Below are 18,393 nucleotides of genomic sequence, written 5' to 3'. Positions count from 1 at the left end.
GTGCATCAGAATGTTCTTGACACAAACTTTTGTACAGTGTTACCATCTCTGTAGAATTAGAATCAGCTTCACATACAGGAAAGGACTATATACTAATGGTAGATACTGTGATTCAGTGCAATTGTAATAATCTGATTTTCAGTTACATGTAAAGCCCTATTATCTAGAAGAAGGTCATGGCCTTATGACTCCAATTAATTACAAAGGTATTGCCCAGATTACCTCAAATACTTATGTGCCTTCTGTAATGTTAAAATAACAGAGGGTGTGTCTTTGACATGCAAAGTCATCTGGATTTCTTGGGCAGAAAGTTGATAGAGGTACTTATTATATGAATATTGCTAAATAACAACGGATAATATCTTCAGAAAGATACATTTCTTAGAATGAAGGGTAGTGCTTGAACAGTGCAGGGACTTTTTATTAAAAACAGAAAAAGGATTTAACAAATATACAGTAGTCTTTTTCTCATATTCAAGGTACATTTTGTTGAATGAAAAGTGTATCTTGACTAAGATGCTATGAAGTTTTCCAGCTTTATTCTAAAATGCCTACTTCAACTATAAACATCTCTGATTACTTATAGAAAGCTCATTTATCTAAGCACTTCTGATCTGTGGCATTTTAAATAATTAAATTGTCTTGGTTATAGCATAATTAAATTGTTTTGGCTTTAATTAGATTCCATTGAGTTTATTTTAATTACTTCATAACTTGAGGAAAGCCTCATTGTGAACATTGATCTGAAATCTCTGATGTGTTTAATAATACCGGGCAAAAAAAATCTGTGGGGGGAAAATCTCATCCAATTGTATTTGCAGGCATTCTTTCAATAAGGTTAATATCAAGCAGCTTACCTTGTCATCCAATTTCCGTGCACTGAATGAAAGTTCGATGTAGTCATCATTGCCAGATAATTCCTCAGCAATCACCTAAATGGAAACCTACATTGAGTTTTGCATGGTATAACAAAAGGGGAGAAAGATGGCATTTAACACTGTGAAGACTGCAGACCCCATTAGGAAACTGAAGTGTGATACAAGGTAATAGGCTTCTCCTTGCAATGAGGAAGGGCTAATAGCGTTCAGTTAATCTGCTGCTCAGCTGATGGGTGGCAACTTGTTAAGGCTCCAAATCTGAATTACTTTGGATCACATGATTATACCCTGGCAATCAGTTGTCAATGGACAGACATCAACATCCACCATTGAGCCCTTTCTCCCGACAATGTACTTTTCCTCAGATTGGACACTAGAGAATTTGACATAGTCTAACCATAGTCTAACTAAGGGAAGAAAAAAGCTATACAGGAGTTGTTTTATTTGGTCCTAAAGCTTAGACTATTCTTATGCCATTTCTGTGTCACTTGGCACACTAAATGGAAAGAGAAGAAGTGAAATCACCTGCCATTAGTTGCTATGAAACACAGATCTACAGTAGGAGGGTTCTCCTGGTACAGTTTTACTACAATACACTGGCAAAACTCCTTACTGTAGACTCACTTACAAGAGTAATGCTGAAATAATTTACTGTGGTTCCTTCAGTTGGCACAAGCTATGCTGATAATTATGTCAGTCACTGTGCTCCATGATTTTGATTAAAAAAAAAAAAAAAACAGAACAGCAAAATACTCCTCCCTACTGGCCGCTAAAATACATCAGTGGAGAGAAGGTATTAAACAAAGCTGGTATATTTGGCTTAAAAATGTTCTTTGAAACAAACCACATTTTATTCTATTTGACAGTTATAAAATCATTTCCTACTGCAAGTATTCTCCCCACAGATTAAATCACTCAGAAGAAGAAGCTGTATCATGCCCACAACCACTTACTCTGAAGTATCATCAGTTCCCCAGGCAGGATCAAACTGTTTCCCTCGTACAGACTTCTGGCCCTTGGGGAGCCACTGGGAAATCCCAATGTATTCTTTAACTCAGCTCAAGGCTGCTCAGGTTAGAGCTGCAATCAGTAAACTGCAGTGTAATACACTTACTACCCAAGTATACAGCTCCCAGGAATTATCCAGGCTGCCTACAGCCTCAATAAACAGTATCTTTGGGGATTTTTAGGGCCTTTTCTTTCTTTCTTTTTTTTCCTTTTTAACAGAAACTAGCTTAGGCTCACGGCAATAAACTGGTATTCCCTCACACAAAATACTGTGCATGTACATGTACAAATGCTTCACTGGGCATTACAGTACAATCACACAGACATGTACCTGTGTTTTACAAACTCTAGGCAAGTGTGAGCTTGCTGAAAATATGGCCCATAGAGTCTGACAAAACGTTTCGCTTCCATGTTGTCTGATGGCTTAAAAGATCACACGCTGTGTATCACTGCCAGTGAGCTGAGATTTGCACACCAAGTTTCACAAACATGTTTAACTGAAAATAATGCGCCCTCTCTTATAAAGGTTGACAGACTTCTAACTGGAGAGGTTGAAAGGGGTTGTTTTTTTATCCCACCACCACATAATAAAAAGGCATTGATGAGACATTCCACAGTCAAAGGCACAATAAAACTACAGCAAACCATTCTGAGACACGAACTTTCAAAATCATATGCAAAATTCATAATTCAGTATGCTAAACAAGTTAGGAAACTGATATTTGCAAATTCAACATTTGACAGACACCTGGTATGTACCTGGGACCAGAAACAATGATAAATGATCCTTTTTGATTTATTCTGTTGAGAGAGCGAGTTTTTCACAAAGTTATTTTTGCTTGAGTTCAGTTTTCTCTTGTTTGTGTAAAGTCTACCTGCTTTCTAGTACCACTGGCTAGAAGTCAAAACAGGTAACTATGGTCTATGTTTTACGGTTATCATCCAGTGTTAGACCAGCAGGGACTATTACCTCATTTTCTCTCATCTCCTGTATATCACAGATCATTAATTTTTTCCAGAACACCCTGCTAGCAAGCCTAATCATTTTAGTTGAACTAAACCATTCATGCTTTCACAAGATTAAACTGCTTAGTGTCCCTGGCAGAACAGGAGGGGTGTCCAGAATGCCAACGGGACCGGGGAGTTGAAATATGCCCTTATAATCCCTGCAGGCAAAACATGCCAGTTGTTTAGTCAGCAAAATTCTTTCATGGTTCTGCTCAGTCCAAACAAGGGGGAATTTCTTTCTAAACCCAAACCAAAAATGCGTTTCACCTTGCGCATTTAGTGAATCACTTCTCAGCCAGGCATCAAGGAAGACAGCTAAGAAAGAAAATGCCCTGGGCTCCCAAAAGTATTGTTTCTCACAGTCTGCTGTGTCTTCCATGGCTATGTTCAATCTCTGATGCTTCAGAGGAAGGCAGGGGAAAAAAAAAAAACAAACAATCAAACAAAGAGAAATCCATCTGGCTAATTGCATATCAAGGAAAAAAATCCTTCTCAACCCCATCAGGTAACTCAGCAGAGAGTCCCACAGCAGAGTATTTTATTATAGCCACTGTGTTAATGCAGAGCTGCAAATGTCACAAGAATGCTAGGTTCAGTGCAGACAAGCATGATCTCCCAAGAACCCAGCAAAGAGAAAGATGAAAGAGATGTTATAATTTAATCTGCAGATTTCAGGATGCACCCAGTCCAAAATTGCATGAAAACCCAGCTAAAATACCTAATCTCATTGAACTTCTGAATTTGTTGTTGCTGTTTTGGGGCAGGGTGGTTTCTGAGATTTTTTTAAGAAACTGGAAAAAGTCCAAAGGCCTTGAAACACAAGATGTCTTCATCTTTCTAACACTAACCATAAAAGATTTGCATTTAATTTCATGAAGAATAAAATAAGTGGAACTGTTCACATGCAACATCTTAAATGCAGTCAGAAGCATGTCAAAGTGGGTCAAAATGAATCCTAGAGCTTTAAATAAAAGTAATCAAGCAGGACAACACTCTTGCTGTCAGCAAAGTACCTTAATATTAGTAAATGTTACGGCTTTTGTAAAAAGACATACATTATTTGTTGCCATTTTTTTTTACCATAAGTATTTGTCAGAACCAGTAAAGGAATCTTTTAAATAAACAATTTAAATGCATTTCTCAATTAAGAGTTGTGCTGGTAACTTAGCAGGATGCTTTTATGCAGAATTAGTCACATTAGATGCTTTTAAAGAAAAGGAAAAAAAGAGTGTATTTAAGACTGGCTTACTGTTATAGATGATTTCCCTGCTGTGTTCCCATGTTTGAGTAAGGACTTGGAGAGTTTCCTCTGAGAAACAATCTGCACAAAAATCAAAACAAATGGGAAAAAAATAGAATCTGTAGTAAATACATGGCTTATTGTGATTTCAATTTTATGTTGCCTTTCTTTGTATCAAGGTAGTGCCTTGATCCAAGATCAGAGTCCTACCACGGTAAGTCAGTAGCCAGTTTCCCCAGGAACCTGCAGACAGGATGCAGTGGCAGGACAAAGCACCCAGGCAGGGTAAGGCAGAGTGGGAGGAATAAAATTCATCAAGTTGTACAGAAAAACAGAAACTGCACCTCAGATTTTACTCAACGGTTGCCATGACAGAGATAGCAGGACAGAAGCAAGTTTTAAGTGGACTTAAAAGGCAACAAGGTGACAGCTATATACAACAAATCTACCAGAGATGCCAAAAAAAGCTTTTTTTTTTTGCAGGAAATCAAAGTTTGATTTGAATAGAAAGCATTTATTTTATTTTAAAAACCCAACAACTCTAAAATCAGAACAGAAGCAAGCAATCTGCCCCTTACTTTTAGTTCTAAATTTGTCTCTTTTCTTAGCAGGTACTGCACCTCACCTGGAACACAACACTGCAAATAAACTTGTCCATTGACATTTAGAAATGTACCTCAAATAAATGTTATCAGAGCTACAATGACAAAAGATACTGTTTCCTGTCACAATAATCATTACATTTCCATAACGGTCTTGAAACCTTTAAAACCAGACTAGTAAAAATATTAGAAAATATTAGGATAGGAAAAAACCTTAGAATACTTCATAATTAGCAAGCTACAGTTTATGTCCCAGTATCTTAGATCCCTCATGCTTGTAAAGTTTATGCTGTATTAAAATGTTTCTTATTGGAAAACTCCAAAATGCAGAGAGATGTAGTGGTAACTCTAAACACAGCTTACGAATCACAATTAATATTATTTGTAATGTCACAGCATCAGAGCAGGATCATGCTGGGCCAGGTGCTGTGCAGATACAGAACAAAAGATTGTTCCTACCCCAGGGAAAAACCCCAAACTCTGGCATGTGGCTTTTATACTACGACCAGTCCTTTCCTACATCTAACATTACTTGGACAACTTCACTCAGATGGCTAATACATAACACTTCAAATAAAATGATGCACAAACACAGACAAAACTATGTCTTGGCAAAATAAACAGAAATATTCATTGTAAAAGAGAGGCAAACATCAAGGGAAAAGAATGGCTCCAAACACTTCCTTAGAGTTCTGGGCATTACACATATTTTAATGATAAGCCAAGTCAGTAGGTAATGGCCAGAATCAGAGCAGCCTAAGTGAGCAATGCAAAATCAAGGCCAATCACAAAAAGCTGCCATGAGATAGGAGTGAAAGCACAGCCATGATGTAAATTTTGGCCTTGCATCAGCATGGGGAAATGTTTGTCCTACCTATCATCTCACAGAAGGAATTTGACACCATAAAGTACAATGGCAAAAGTCCAAAGGTGATCCTGTTTTGCATCATCTGAGCAAGGGGCCTACAGCGGTTCACTTGAATATGGCGGTGGACTAGCAAGGTCTTTAAAGAATTTATTTTTCCCACCTTCCCCCATGCAGAGTCAACATATTTCTGTCAGACCTAACAGGTATTTTATAACCTATCCATGAGTGCTTCCCCAGTGAAGGACCACAAGCTCTGCACAATAACGTGTTCAGATCCCTGCAGGTGGGAGCTGCTACCTCCCCTGGACAGAGTTTTTCTGGCAAGCAGAATCAACTGTCCAGTGGGGCATGCAGACCCCCAAGCAGGCGATTCAGGTGCTCACCTGGTGTCCACATCTGGAAAGAACTGAGGCATGTCTTTAATTTCCACTGAAATTAAGGAAAGTTCAACAGATCATGCAAATTTGGTTCCTTCCATAGTGCTTTCGGGTAAGGCTCCCTGTTATTCCTCCCTGCGTCCATCTTTCATAGATCACAGGGCTTGATCTAGAATCCCCTTGTCCAGCTCCCCAGTCCTAAGGCAGGGTCATTCCTGACAGATGTGTCTCTAATCAGTTCTTAAAGATCTCCAAAGGCAGACAGAAGCAACCTCCTCTGGCAAATTATTATGGTATTTGTTATCCTTACTGGAGGTATATTTTCCTACCAGCTAACCTGATTCTCTTCAATTTAAGCCCGTTATTTCTGTCTAATCTACCACAACTAAGACAGACAATCTTTTTCCCATCCTCTTTTAGGCAATCATTTATCTCAAAACTAATATCATCTTTCCACACTTGTCTTTAGACTACATGACCCAACTTTGCTCTCTCTTTCCTTTTTGACCAAATTTTCCAGACCTCAAACTGCTCTCCTCAATTCTCACTGCTCTCTGCTGAGGCCTCACCTACTGGCCCATATCCTACTCTTAATATAATGCTCAAAATTGGTCATAATACTCCAGATTCTTCTTGTGCAAGAAGAGCTTCTCATGTCTTGCAAGCTGTCCTGCTAATACACTCCAGAATGGCATTTCACTTTTTATAGAATGCCATGATACTGGTGATTGAACATTCATTTTATGACTATTTCAGATTTGTCTTTGCCAGTTGCTTCCTACCCTGCATTTTTGCAGCGAGTTATTACTCAAGTGAAGAATTTGACACTCATCCCTTTTGGGCTGCCTTCCAAAAAGCAACCTGCTCCCATCACCTCACTTGCTTTTCAATATTAATTTAAGGATTTCACCACTAGTATTGTTCGGTGACCATAAGGGATGCAGATAAGAGCACAGAAGAGGTAATCAGTAGTACCAGGATTCAGAAGCCTTTTCTCCCCTAGGATCTTTGAAAGATTATTAACTTCAACCACTTAAGTCACCCATATCTCCAGTCTCTCATCAATCAAGTAAAAATTTTAGTTTAGATGGCTAAGATAAAGAGTTTAGCTGGCTGAGTCAGCTCAGCTCAAGAGTTTAGAGCCCAAGGTCAGCTCCTTCGCTGGTAAGAACTGTCGTGAAGAAAGCCAGAAGCAAGGGCTTGCCCCTCTCTCCCTTGGGAACAGCTTTAAACTGAGGCTTTACCAGTGGCCCCAACCCTACCTCCCTTCCCCAGTCTGACCCTGACACAGACCTGCCAGCTCAGCTTCCTGGCTTGTCCTGAGACCTGCCTCATCACTGTGGGCTTGCTGGGTGAGCAGTGGACTGCATCTGATCCTGACCACTGTTTCTGGCCCTGATCCTTACCCAGACCTGCCACTCTGCATCCCAACTCCTTGTTGGTGAGCTTGCTGCTCCCACTTGCCTTATTATCGCACTCTGTTCCCAGCTCACTTTCCTTTGCAGAGCAGCCAGTCCTCACTGCTCCCTGACAGTTCCCATTGCTAGATCACATTAATAAAACTAGTCCTCTAAGCCATCAGTATCATTGTGACACAGTGAGCACTCTCCAGACATAAACGTGTGTTTGTGTGCAAAGGCCTACCACTTGTTAATTAAGTGGCCAGTAAAATGAATCTTCCATCTGGTAACAATGTGCCAACATCATTGCCTCAAACGGTAGTTCGTAATTTAGGATCAGCAGACTATCATTGTGATAATTGACAAGGAATGAATTTTTTCTAGCAGTAAATTGCCCTTTTTTTTTGTGCACTGCACAAAAAGCAGCTCTCGGTAGCTATAGCAGCCACTTTTTCAGAAGTTGCCATCAGTTATATATCATATTCATCGTGTATCTGAACATCACCACAAAAAGCATCTGAGTCCTGGCTGCCAACAACCGAGTCCTAAACAACGATAACTCATCAGCCTAGAAAGCATCTGCCTACATTTAGAGTTACAAAGATGGTTCAACTTGCAAAATGGCTTTTGAACTAACTACAAGTCTGTTGTTTTCAGGAGTCTTTGGTTTGACTCCTACTTCAACAACTTGCAAGTGAAAACTTCACCTTCAGAGAAAATGGTGTTTTGTGCAAAACTGATGTGAAGAAGTACAGGAAGTAAATGTCTTTTTTCTTTCTAAAATACAGAGAGTAGAACTCAGTTCAGACGTGGTAACCACATTAAATTCCCAGAACATGTTTTTTCATGAACATTATATCAGAAGCATGATCCATGAGGGAGCAAGTAGATGTAGAAACCTCAGAGAGATACTTAAGAAGTGAGGTTAAGATGCTCTCTGCCCAGTCTGGCCACAGAGAGAGACAGACTACTGCACTGTTCTGGTCTAAGACAGCCACAAGCCCGATAATATGTATCATACTGAATACACTCGTGAGAGGTGGGAATAGGAATAGCTGTTGCTCTATTTCAGACAGACAGCGTAGGCACATGAAATGATACTTATTTATCAAATATGCAAGTCAAAGTCATCTGAACTAGATTTCTGGACCTGCAATGCTAAGGGATATTGCCCCTTTGGTAAGATGGGAGGGGGAAATTCCCTTGGAGACAATCTAAATTTGCCTTATTAAATACAAGCCAAATAGGCTAAGGACTGTCTTGGACAGGTCTGGACTGGGATCCACATGCTGCCCTTTGATCCTATCTCCAATTTAAAATATATTAAAGGTGCTTTGCCTTTTAAAAAGTGTGAACTGATAAAACATTTTGGGAAAACACACCCAGGCATTGACACTAGCTGTGTACAGTGTATTCCTCAGCAGTCACTCAGAGACAAGGACTCTGATGAAGGTTTGTTGTCTTCTGTGTCTGAGTCATGACTAATCAGCACTGTGTAAGATGAGCTCTGACGACCCGGCTTGTGCAGGAACCTCTTAAAAACACATTTCTCCATGTGCTCCTTTCTTAACCAAATACTGGGATAACTTTCAACAATATCATACAGAATTCCCAATGCTTATAAATCAAACTAATGAAAAGATTCTAATATAGCTTTTTAGACTACTTAAACATCAGTAGGAACAGATAAATCCCAAATATCATCCTGAGAAGTTCTGTTTGATTTGACAGCTGGAGCTGGTCCAAGTTCTTTAGATGGTATTGACTAGGTTTTACAAGGTGTCACCCTGAGCAGGAGGCCTGACTCCACTTTTTGTCTGGGATCAAAAAAAGTTGATTTTTATTTCTTTGCTTGAATTAAACAGACATATATAATATCTAGTTCTGGACACAACATCAGTAGTCTTTTGTTAAAGGCTTTTGAAAGTTTTCCTGCAATCACTGTATCTCTCAGAAATTTGCACTCCATTTTAAACCATAAATTATAGCTAAAAGATGATCTCTGTGTTGCCAGGGACATTTGCCAGGCCCTTTTGGCAATGGCAGTTAAGGATCTATGATTCATTTCAGCTAACACAGACCTCCCATAAATAAAGACTGAAACTTCCATGTTCCACTTCATGTGGCCATGAGGCCACAGCTACTTTTCAATTCATGCACTATGACAGCTGGCTTTTGTGACATATGAACCACTGGTCTCTGATTTTGACTGCACCAAAGACTGGGCAAATACCCTCCTTAGTGGCATGTAAGGGTGTACACAACTTAGTTTTCTGCTTACTGTTAAAACAATAGAGATTAGGATCATTTAAAAAAATAACTCCTTCAATTTCTCAAATTCTTTATTCAGACTGGCTTCCTCTGTCCAGTGGACCTCTTTGCAGAAGGTCCAAATTTACTTATTCAGACAGTTAGGTTAGGCACCAGTTTCCATCCACAATCCACAACTCCAAGAAATCTTTGTATCTCTTCTTTGCCGGTGGGGATAGTCAGATAAATAGCTTAAGCTTTACAATCTTCTCCCAGCACCTGCATTAATTTTTCTCCCAGATGTGTTATTCCAGTTTCACCAAATTTGCATAGTTGCTTAGCTTTATTCTAGCAGACCCAACTCTTCTCAGGTTTGTTAAGAGCATCTAGTCATTTTTTTCAGTATTTTTCCTTTGATTCAAATGTTTTCTACATAGACTGAATCTTCACATCAAATGCATTTTCTTGCCCCATGAAGCGCTTTTGGTGCCACACACAATACAAGTTGGAGTCTGGAGAAACAATCTCCCACCAGACAAAGGTGGTGTATGTAGAAGCAGGAAGTCTCTTTTTCTGACAGCTTTTCACCAGTATCCTGCAGATATATCAAGCACAGAAAAGTAGCTAGCATACTCTTTCAAAAGATCTCTCACCAACCCTTGCAAATATCTGCAAATTCTTCTTCAGACATCTAACTCCCCTCCAGGGGATGTATATCCTTGATCAGCTCCATGGCTTGATAGGGTTTTTAACTAAACAAGCATTACTTTCCCCTCCTCCCTAGGCACTACTTAAACTTGAATCTTTCCAGATTTGCAGTTGAACTACCCCTCTAGCTGCAGAACAACCACTGTAAGCTCTGAGGTTTGTCCACTCAATTGGTCTATGTTCTTGGTATCGCATTAGCTCATGGATCAGTGTTTCAATCTAAGGCTCACAAACATTCCAGTTGCTTTTGAACTGCCACCCCATGCACCTTCAACTATGGTACTACCTACTGATCCTCTCTGAGCTAACCTGCTCATCCTTCTTTTTGCACTATGCACACTCTTCCCAAGTGGTGCATTTCACTGACATCTTTTTTCAAACATGGCACTATTTTGTTTATAACAGTGGGTGTATCTCCCTGTGGTGGTGTTTGTGAGGCCAGTTATGAGCTTGCACATTGTGCCCAAACTGTTTTTCTTTGTGATATAGTGATTTACATTTCACAGTATCACACTTCTGTTTCCCCCTCCCTCGTTAAATTTCAACCAGGATTGGGTGACTTCCTCAGCTCTGCAATTTTAATTATTTTAGCAAGGGCTAATTCTGCATCCCACAGTTGTCTTTTCCAAGTGTTTTGCCCCAGTTATTAGTTATGGTTTGGTGTCTTAAAATGGGCTCAGTTAATGCCCAAAACTGACAAGACTCAGTCTTCAGCCTTCCATCAGCCTTCCATATTTTCATTTGTTTTTAATTTAAAAATGTAATCAAACATGTTCCTTTTCAAAGGGGACTCAAACTCCTGTAGTACAGTGTCATAGTTGTCCTTCTCTAGCTGAGCTATCTATTAGTTACTAAAACATCAAGTGCTTCAAACACAGCTTATCAGAAATTTGTTTCTGTCCTACTGTCATCCTCTTTGCTGGCACCCCACTGCTTGGACAGAGAGAATGAATACCATTTAAGGCTTCTCGGGCTCTCCTCCACATTTTTGGAGAGGATCCGATATGGTGGGTCTTTTAACTGCTCTGTTCTTCCACTAGAAGTGGTAAGTTTTTTAGTTGCTGGTACCATGTTGTGCTCAGCATTGCTCAGATCCAAGAAGTGAGACAAGTACTTGCAAAATTTTAGTGTCCAAGTTCAGACTGTTCAGCACTGTACAGCAACCTACCTTTATAAAACAACAGTTGATTTGAATATTTTTTTCAGACACGCCTAAAGATACAGCTCTCTGAACCGTTTTCCACAAAAGGTGCTAAAATACACAGCTGGCTTAACCTAAAGCATCTTTTATCTAAGCTCTGTTTCTTTCTTGATAAGCAATTGCTAAATTTGGTGGGTTGAGGCAGTGGTTTTAATACACACAATTAAAATGACTTGGCTGCATTTCCAAAATCATTTTCACTTCCCATATAAACCAAGAGAAGGATTCTATGCTATGTAAAACTCCGAACAATAACCACATATTTACTAGTTAGGGAATACACTCTCTTGAGGTCTTTCTTGCACGAAAATAAGCACATCACACAAAGTACCTTTTCACAGCTATACTATCTCCCACCTGACAGGCCATGATACTTTCACCATATTGATGTAGGTAGAACGGTACAACCAGAGTGGGTAGACAAATGCTTAGAGATTTAACATTTGCAAAATATACCTTAAAGTTTGTCAGTTAAAATATTAGTGTACTCTTGCTCATTTAAGTCAACTGTAAGCTTCTAAATACCCACAAATAAACTGATAGACTTTACTCATGTTTTACCTGTGTACGTAAATGATCAATTTAAGCAAGGGTAGAAGAATAAAGATAGCTCTGACTCACAGTCTAAAGACTGCCTCTCCTTCTTCACACATCTGTCTTTAGTTTGGTCTGTGATGAAGCAAGATTTACGTGATGCCCATGTGTCTGTCTTGCTGTCTGTTCCCTAGCTTCTTTTGAACCCATCGAATAATTTTCACAGACGGTAACAGAGGGTCAGAGATGCCTCAAACACACTCCATTTCAACATGAAGAGAGACCAGATAGCAGGTGGCTATCAGGGACCTTACTCTGCCCTCATGAAGGTTTGGGGATGAGTTCATCCCTTCACAGATACTGGATGTATGTCCATGATAAAGAAAGCTTCATTCCTGCTCACAGGATTTCTTGTTTTCTCTTGGTAGTACCAGTTTGACTGCTGTAATCATCGTCCCCTTACACGATACTTTCTGTAACATACTCACCACTCGTCAGGATTTCTTTTGATCCCTATAGTATTGATCAGTTCACAGTCTATTTAGAGCTGAATTACAGCTCTCCCTGTCTTTGTTAAAGATCTGTACCTGAAAATAGTCAAATCAAAACAGAACACTGAGAAAAAAGGTATCTATATCACAAGAGGCAATAAAAATATTACAGGAAATAGCTTATCGATGGTATAAAATGTCTTTGAATTTAATTAGTATGTAGTGTACGCAGCCCTTTTACAATTAGTTATAATAATAACTCAATATAATAGAAAACTAAATTTTAAATTAGTTTTCTAGACTGCTGCAGTAATTGAAACAGAAGAAAACATATGTAAAACAAAGCAGTACAAACTGTACAAGTAATTCCATTAACTTTGATCAGCAAGATTCATCTATAACTGAAAATCTTACAGCTTCAGAGATCATGTTTCAGTGTCAAAAGGCAAACCAAAGACTCCCTGGGGAAAACTTAGGTGTTGAAATGGTGAGGGAAAGTTAGGGAGAGTGCTGCATGGATGATATGCTTGTGCTCTGAGTCAGCCCTAGTAGAAAATAATATTCTTATCTAATCAAGTACATCATTCATCCCACTAATGAACAGGGCAACATCATATGGAGGAGATCAAAGGCCAAGTATTTAAAGAAGCCTAAGAAGCACACAGACATCTAATGAGACTTAGGTATCCAAATACACTGAAAATTCCAACCTTATATCTTTTGCCCCACAGAAGCAGTCAACTGTCTATTAAACAGCTATTCTCATACAGACTATTTCAATTAAAATAATTTGAGTGCAAACATGGCTCTTCTAGCCTTTCTCCAATACAAGAGCAAGGGGATTTGCAATGGCTGAAACTGCATTAATCACCAGTCAGAATTTTCAAGTACATAATCTGCTAACGATAGCGTTAAAAGTATTAACGGAGACAGTAATACTTCTTAGTGAGAAGAAAGATTTTCAATATAACTTGTACACATGTGCATTTGTGGGAGATATTAAATCCCTTAAATAATACTCGAAAAGGTTCTTGACAGGAAAAGATGTTTCTCTGCAGAGTTTTCTCTACAGGTTCCATACTTGTTGAGTAAAGGAGTTGCGAATTGTAACAGTATTTTAACTTTTCTCTAAATTAAAAGAAACCAAACAAGGCATGGAATCACAGATTTACAAATGGCAGAGACCAACTGTGGTAAGTAGTGGAAGAAAAGCTACTCCCATCACTGCAGAGCTGGGCTGGTTCATAGCATTTAGGAAATAACAACTTTACTTGTTCTTGTCATTTAAAGATGCTGCAGGCACAGCTGAACAGGAATCAGGACTGTCTTGACAGCATAATTTTGTTCAGTTCTTGTCAGAAAATGATTATTCACTGAAACCATTTTTGTGAGTTCTTAGGTATCAGCCTGGGACGTCTGGGCAAAACTTCAGAGAAAAAAAAAGTTTCTGGGCCAACCTCCTAATACTTAATTCCTGTATGGTTAAGAAGTGAACTTGGGATATTAGAAAGTTTAAGCCCCTCTTGTACTAAATAATGTAATTTTAATGCATTATAAATTTAATGCAATATAAAATAGAACAATTCTAATAAGAGAGCTTTAGAGAGGCTCAGAAAACACACAGGCAGTAATACAAAAGCAGAAAAGGACTTGAATTTGCAGTTATCCCATCCTAGCTGAATATCCTGACAACTAGGCTATTGATGTTTTGACAGTGTTTGTCTCTCTAAGATATTTTTTTCATTAGGTTTTGATGGACAGAAAAAGAAAATCTATCTCCTGCCCCTTGGTACAAATGATCACAAATAGCAACAAGAATACAAAGACCGCAGTGATTAGATGGGCATTCAGTTGGAAGTGATCAGTCTGAGAGAGTGCCTGAACACTTTTCCTAGGGATGGGAAAAGGGAAAGGGAGAAGGGAAAGGGAAAAGGAAAGGGAAGAAAATTTATTGTCCTTACGGCTACAGACATTTGCAGAACCAGAAACAAGGAAGAACTGATTCTTAGCACCTAAAGCACTTGTCTGAAACCAAGATGTCATCTTTAAGCAGTGTTAAACCTGGTGTCCCAAAATATTATTTTTAACATATTATTAATATATAGCAGTTGTTCTATATTATTAATATGTATTGTATAGATCATATGTTACAATATTATATATTATATATTATTAATATACAGCAGTTAAAATATTACTACTCTCATGATTTCACTGCTAATCAAAGCATGTAAGAAAGGAAAAAGGCAGTTATCCTACAAAGATATACTCTTCACCCTCTGCTTAGCAGTGCCTATGTGAAGAACTGCAACTATTCAGACTGAATCCCAGAGCTAGAAGACTAGAGAGTAGATGCAGAGCCTACTGGGGTGTCCCAAGCCATTTACGCTGCAGTGGAAAGCACGGTGCCAAACCACTGCTCTGCCCCAACACTTCTGCTCCAAAGGGAGAGAGCTGTCATCTGCAGCAGCAATTTAAGAAGGCTGCTATTACTCCCTTCGTCCCAAAGCAGGACTAGTGATGGCTAAGCCATCCTGCATTTGTTTACCCTTGATTCACCAATTTAGGTTTTCTTTTGCAACCTGAAGGCTACTACGAGTATTTGTAAATGAAAGCCTCAATGTCAATGTTTCCATATGAGGCAGGAGCTAGGGTTCGTTATGTCTATGCTTTTCTTTGTTCCTGACATAGGTATGGGCACACCTGAGGGACAGGAAGACATAATTACTGGGAGGATGGCCAAGCTCTGGGACAAAGGTCTAGAGAAGATGTGGGATTTCCAGCCTTGGAGACACTCAAAACTCAACTGGACATGGTCCTGAGCAACCTGCTCAAACTCAACCTGTTTTGAGTGGGGGATTGGACTCGAGACCTCCAGAGGTCTGACCTAAATTATTTTATGATTTGAACTGGATGAGCATGCACAATCATATTCCTAAATATCTATGCTATCTCCTTGCTTGACATTTCAAATAAACTGCACTAAACTTTTCCTCCAATTTCAGCCTTTCATTAAGGTCAGTTGAAACATACCCACTATTCTGTCATGGTTCAGGCTCCACTTTCAGCGTCATATCACAGGGCTTTCTCATTTAATCACATCTTCCTCCAAGTTATTTCATATAGGATGAAATTATCCAGGCTCAGCCTCAATTCCAAGAATTAACAGCTCTGAGAAAAAAGTTGGTTGCATGCTCTAATTCTGACAAGAAATGTCTTCCAGGTAGGAATTTTGTGCACAGATACCTAAAATTAGGGTAAAAACTAAAAATGTAAACTTTGATACTTTAGAATTATCTTCTGTTTTTATGAATCTATTCCTAAATCAAGCAAAGGCCACAGGAAAAATCCAAAGAACTTATTTCACAAGCATCTCTGGATTAAGGATGTTTCATTCTCTGCTCTTTCTAAAAAAGGACACCATAGGAAAAAAAAAATCTGTCCTTTAATTATACTTATATTATAATATACATATATTTTATATATATTTATAATTATCTTTAAGTATGCTTCAAATGCAAAATAATCTTTATGAGATTGGAACCACAATACAGTATAGAATCCTTGCTTAGATACCATATGACTATACAACTCCCTTAGCCGCAGATGAGTGTTATTCTTAGATATGAATTTTATGCACTTACTTAAAAATACACCTTAAAATGAAAAAATAATAAAATATTTAACAATGAATAATCTTTTAAAATAATTACACAAACCTACCATTTAGCACTGTCACTTTACTTAGAAAGTAATACATAATGGGAAACATAATTAGTTGTAGTATGGTACATCCTGTTGATGTAAAGTTGTTCAAGAAACTCCATTTTGTATTATCTTCTGTGTTGTATCCTATAAAGGCAAACCATATTTTAAGAAGATGCTACCAGCTGAGAAAAATTTGGTTGATCTTTCAACTTAGTATCTTCTATAATATTTCAGTGTTTTCTTGATCTGACTATCATTTTAATGGGCAACTAACTTTTGTACAGAATACATTTGTTAATATTCTGCAATTCAGCATGTTCCTGGGACACACTGAAGACGCTGGGAAACTGGAAGGTAACTGGAGCTTCTCAGAGTGGAAGCTTGCACTCAGTTCTATTGAACAATGCCAGAAGCACAAACAAAGGAGCAGACTCTCTAAGTGCTTAAAAACAAACCAACCAACCTCTCCCAACTCCTTCAAGAGACATCTGCTATTTTTTTATTTGAAAGGGCAACTCTTGAGCGTAACTACTTTAAGGAAATGCCTCTATTTAGCACATTGACTTTTTCCTAACTACACACAGCAGGTATATATCCATGACCATTTGTTCTACTTGTGTATAAATAGTGCAGCATATGAAATGCCTGCTGACGTATCTGCTCTTCGCATCCAGGTATAACTGACGACTGCATGACAGAATGTTGCTAACTGCAGTATTTACCAGTAAAGACAGACACAGAATTGGCTTGACTCTGCAAAAGCAGTAGACATAAAGCTCTTGCTGAAAATCCAGTAGCGTGTCCCTAGACAGCGGATGTTCAGGACCTAACAGCGTACCAGTCACTGCCCTTATCACTCTCTTGGGACACATTTATTTCAGCATTTGGGAGAAGGCTGTTAAAGATGGTACCTCCTGAATGGACACAGTTCTCCATCTTTCCCATCCAAGACCCCAAATTTCTGATACAACTGTATCTATTGGATAGGCTGCATGTAAGATTTAGAGAGATCAATGTTCCTGAAGAAAGAGAAACCCTCTTCTCTCCAACAGCTTACTGCACAACCGTGCTACTGCATTTCCCAATACTTGTTATTCCTACCAATCTTGTTTTAGGCAGGAGTATTACATGATTCAGGTAAAACTGCAGGGTTACTACACATCTAACTGATGATCTAACAGGTTCAGGTAGTAGCGAATTCCTTAGTGATCAACTATTATCTGAAACAGAGCAATGGAAGTTGGCACATTTATGGGGGGACATCCAAAGCCTGCTTGCATGTCTCAGTTGAGACCTACTTGCAATGTACAAGTGAATTGATAGACAGACAGGCACATACTCACAAAATCACAATGTTTTTTTCAGCCATGAAATTGATGTAGAGCAACAAACTCATGTCAAAATTAGCTCAAGAAAAGCCATGGTTCTGTTATCATCATAAAAAATGCAGTAATTACATAGAACTTCTAAGTATGGGTGTAAGCTCTGTATGTACAGCCTGTGTTACAAGATTTTGAGTCCTGGACTCCTCAAAACTGGCTTTTCTTGGATGACAATTCCAATGCTAACATTTTGTTCTTTAAACGAGTTGAGGAATTTTTCAAAGTTAAAAAACTAGAAAACTGGGAGAAAAACCACCACCACCAGAAAATGTCTTAATGTTATCAGAGACCGCAAGGCTACAGTTGTGCTATCAGACTTCACACTGTTATTCTTTTCTTAGTTACCGTCAAAATTACAGTGCAACCAACCCAGCTGTGTACCATTTATAGAGATCAAATCATTACAAAGACATGGTTTTGCTACAGGCAGCAGCAATGACATTTTCCTTCATTTTTAAGCCAATTCAGAGAGAAAAACACTGTAATAATTTTTTTCTGTGTTTCTCACTCTTCTTGGTGTTATAGGAATAGCTTATTTTCATTGACTGAGGCCACAGAACATCCACAAGAAGTCTGTCAGAAAGAACAGACTTCACTATGCATTCTGAAGATCCTAAATACCAATACCTTCATCTTGAGCTTTTGGGTCAGGAAATGCATGTATTTCTTATTAATTCTCTCAGTGAGAGGAGTTTTCCTCTTTCAGCATGTTTGGCCCTAGAGTTTTGACTTTTCTGA

At 38.7% G+C, this 18,393-nt stretch overlaps 1 protein-coding gene across 4 annotated transcripts in view; it reads right to left on the bottom strand.

Annotated features, from left to right (window-relative positions):
* The window catches only part of CPNE4 (copine 4), a 233,255-nt gene that overhangs the window by 96,375 nt on the left and 118,487 nt on the right, over positions 1 to 18,393 (bottom strand). For all 4 annotated transcript variants that reach the window (XM_067291402.1, XM_067291400.1, XM_067291399.1 and 1 more), the window contains 2 exons: positions 4,144 to 4,215; positions 858 to 932 (listed from right to left, as the gene is read on the bottom strand). In XM_067291402.1, the coding sequence (XP_067147503.1) occupies positions 858 to 932; positions 4,144 to 4,215 (147 nt within the window). The remainder of the gene's footprint in view (positions 1 to 857; positions 933 to 4,143; positions 4,216 to 18,393) is intronic.

This window comes from Apteryx mantelli, chromosome 2 (assembly GCF_036417845.1).
Source record: "Apteryx mantelli isolate bAptMan1 chromosome 2, bAptMan1.hap1, whole genome shotgun sequence".
NCBI lineage: Eukaryota > Metazoa > Chordata > Aves > Apterygiformes > Apterygidae > Apteryx > Apteryx mantelli.
This window is presented reverse-complemented; position numbering and strand designations above follow the sequence as displayed.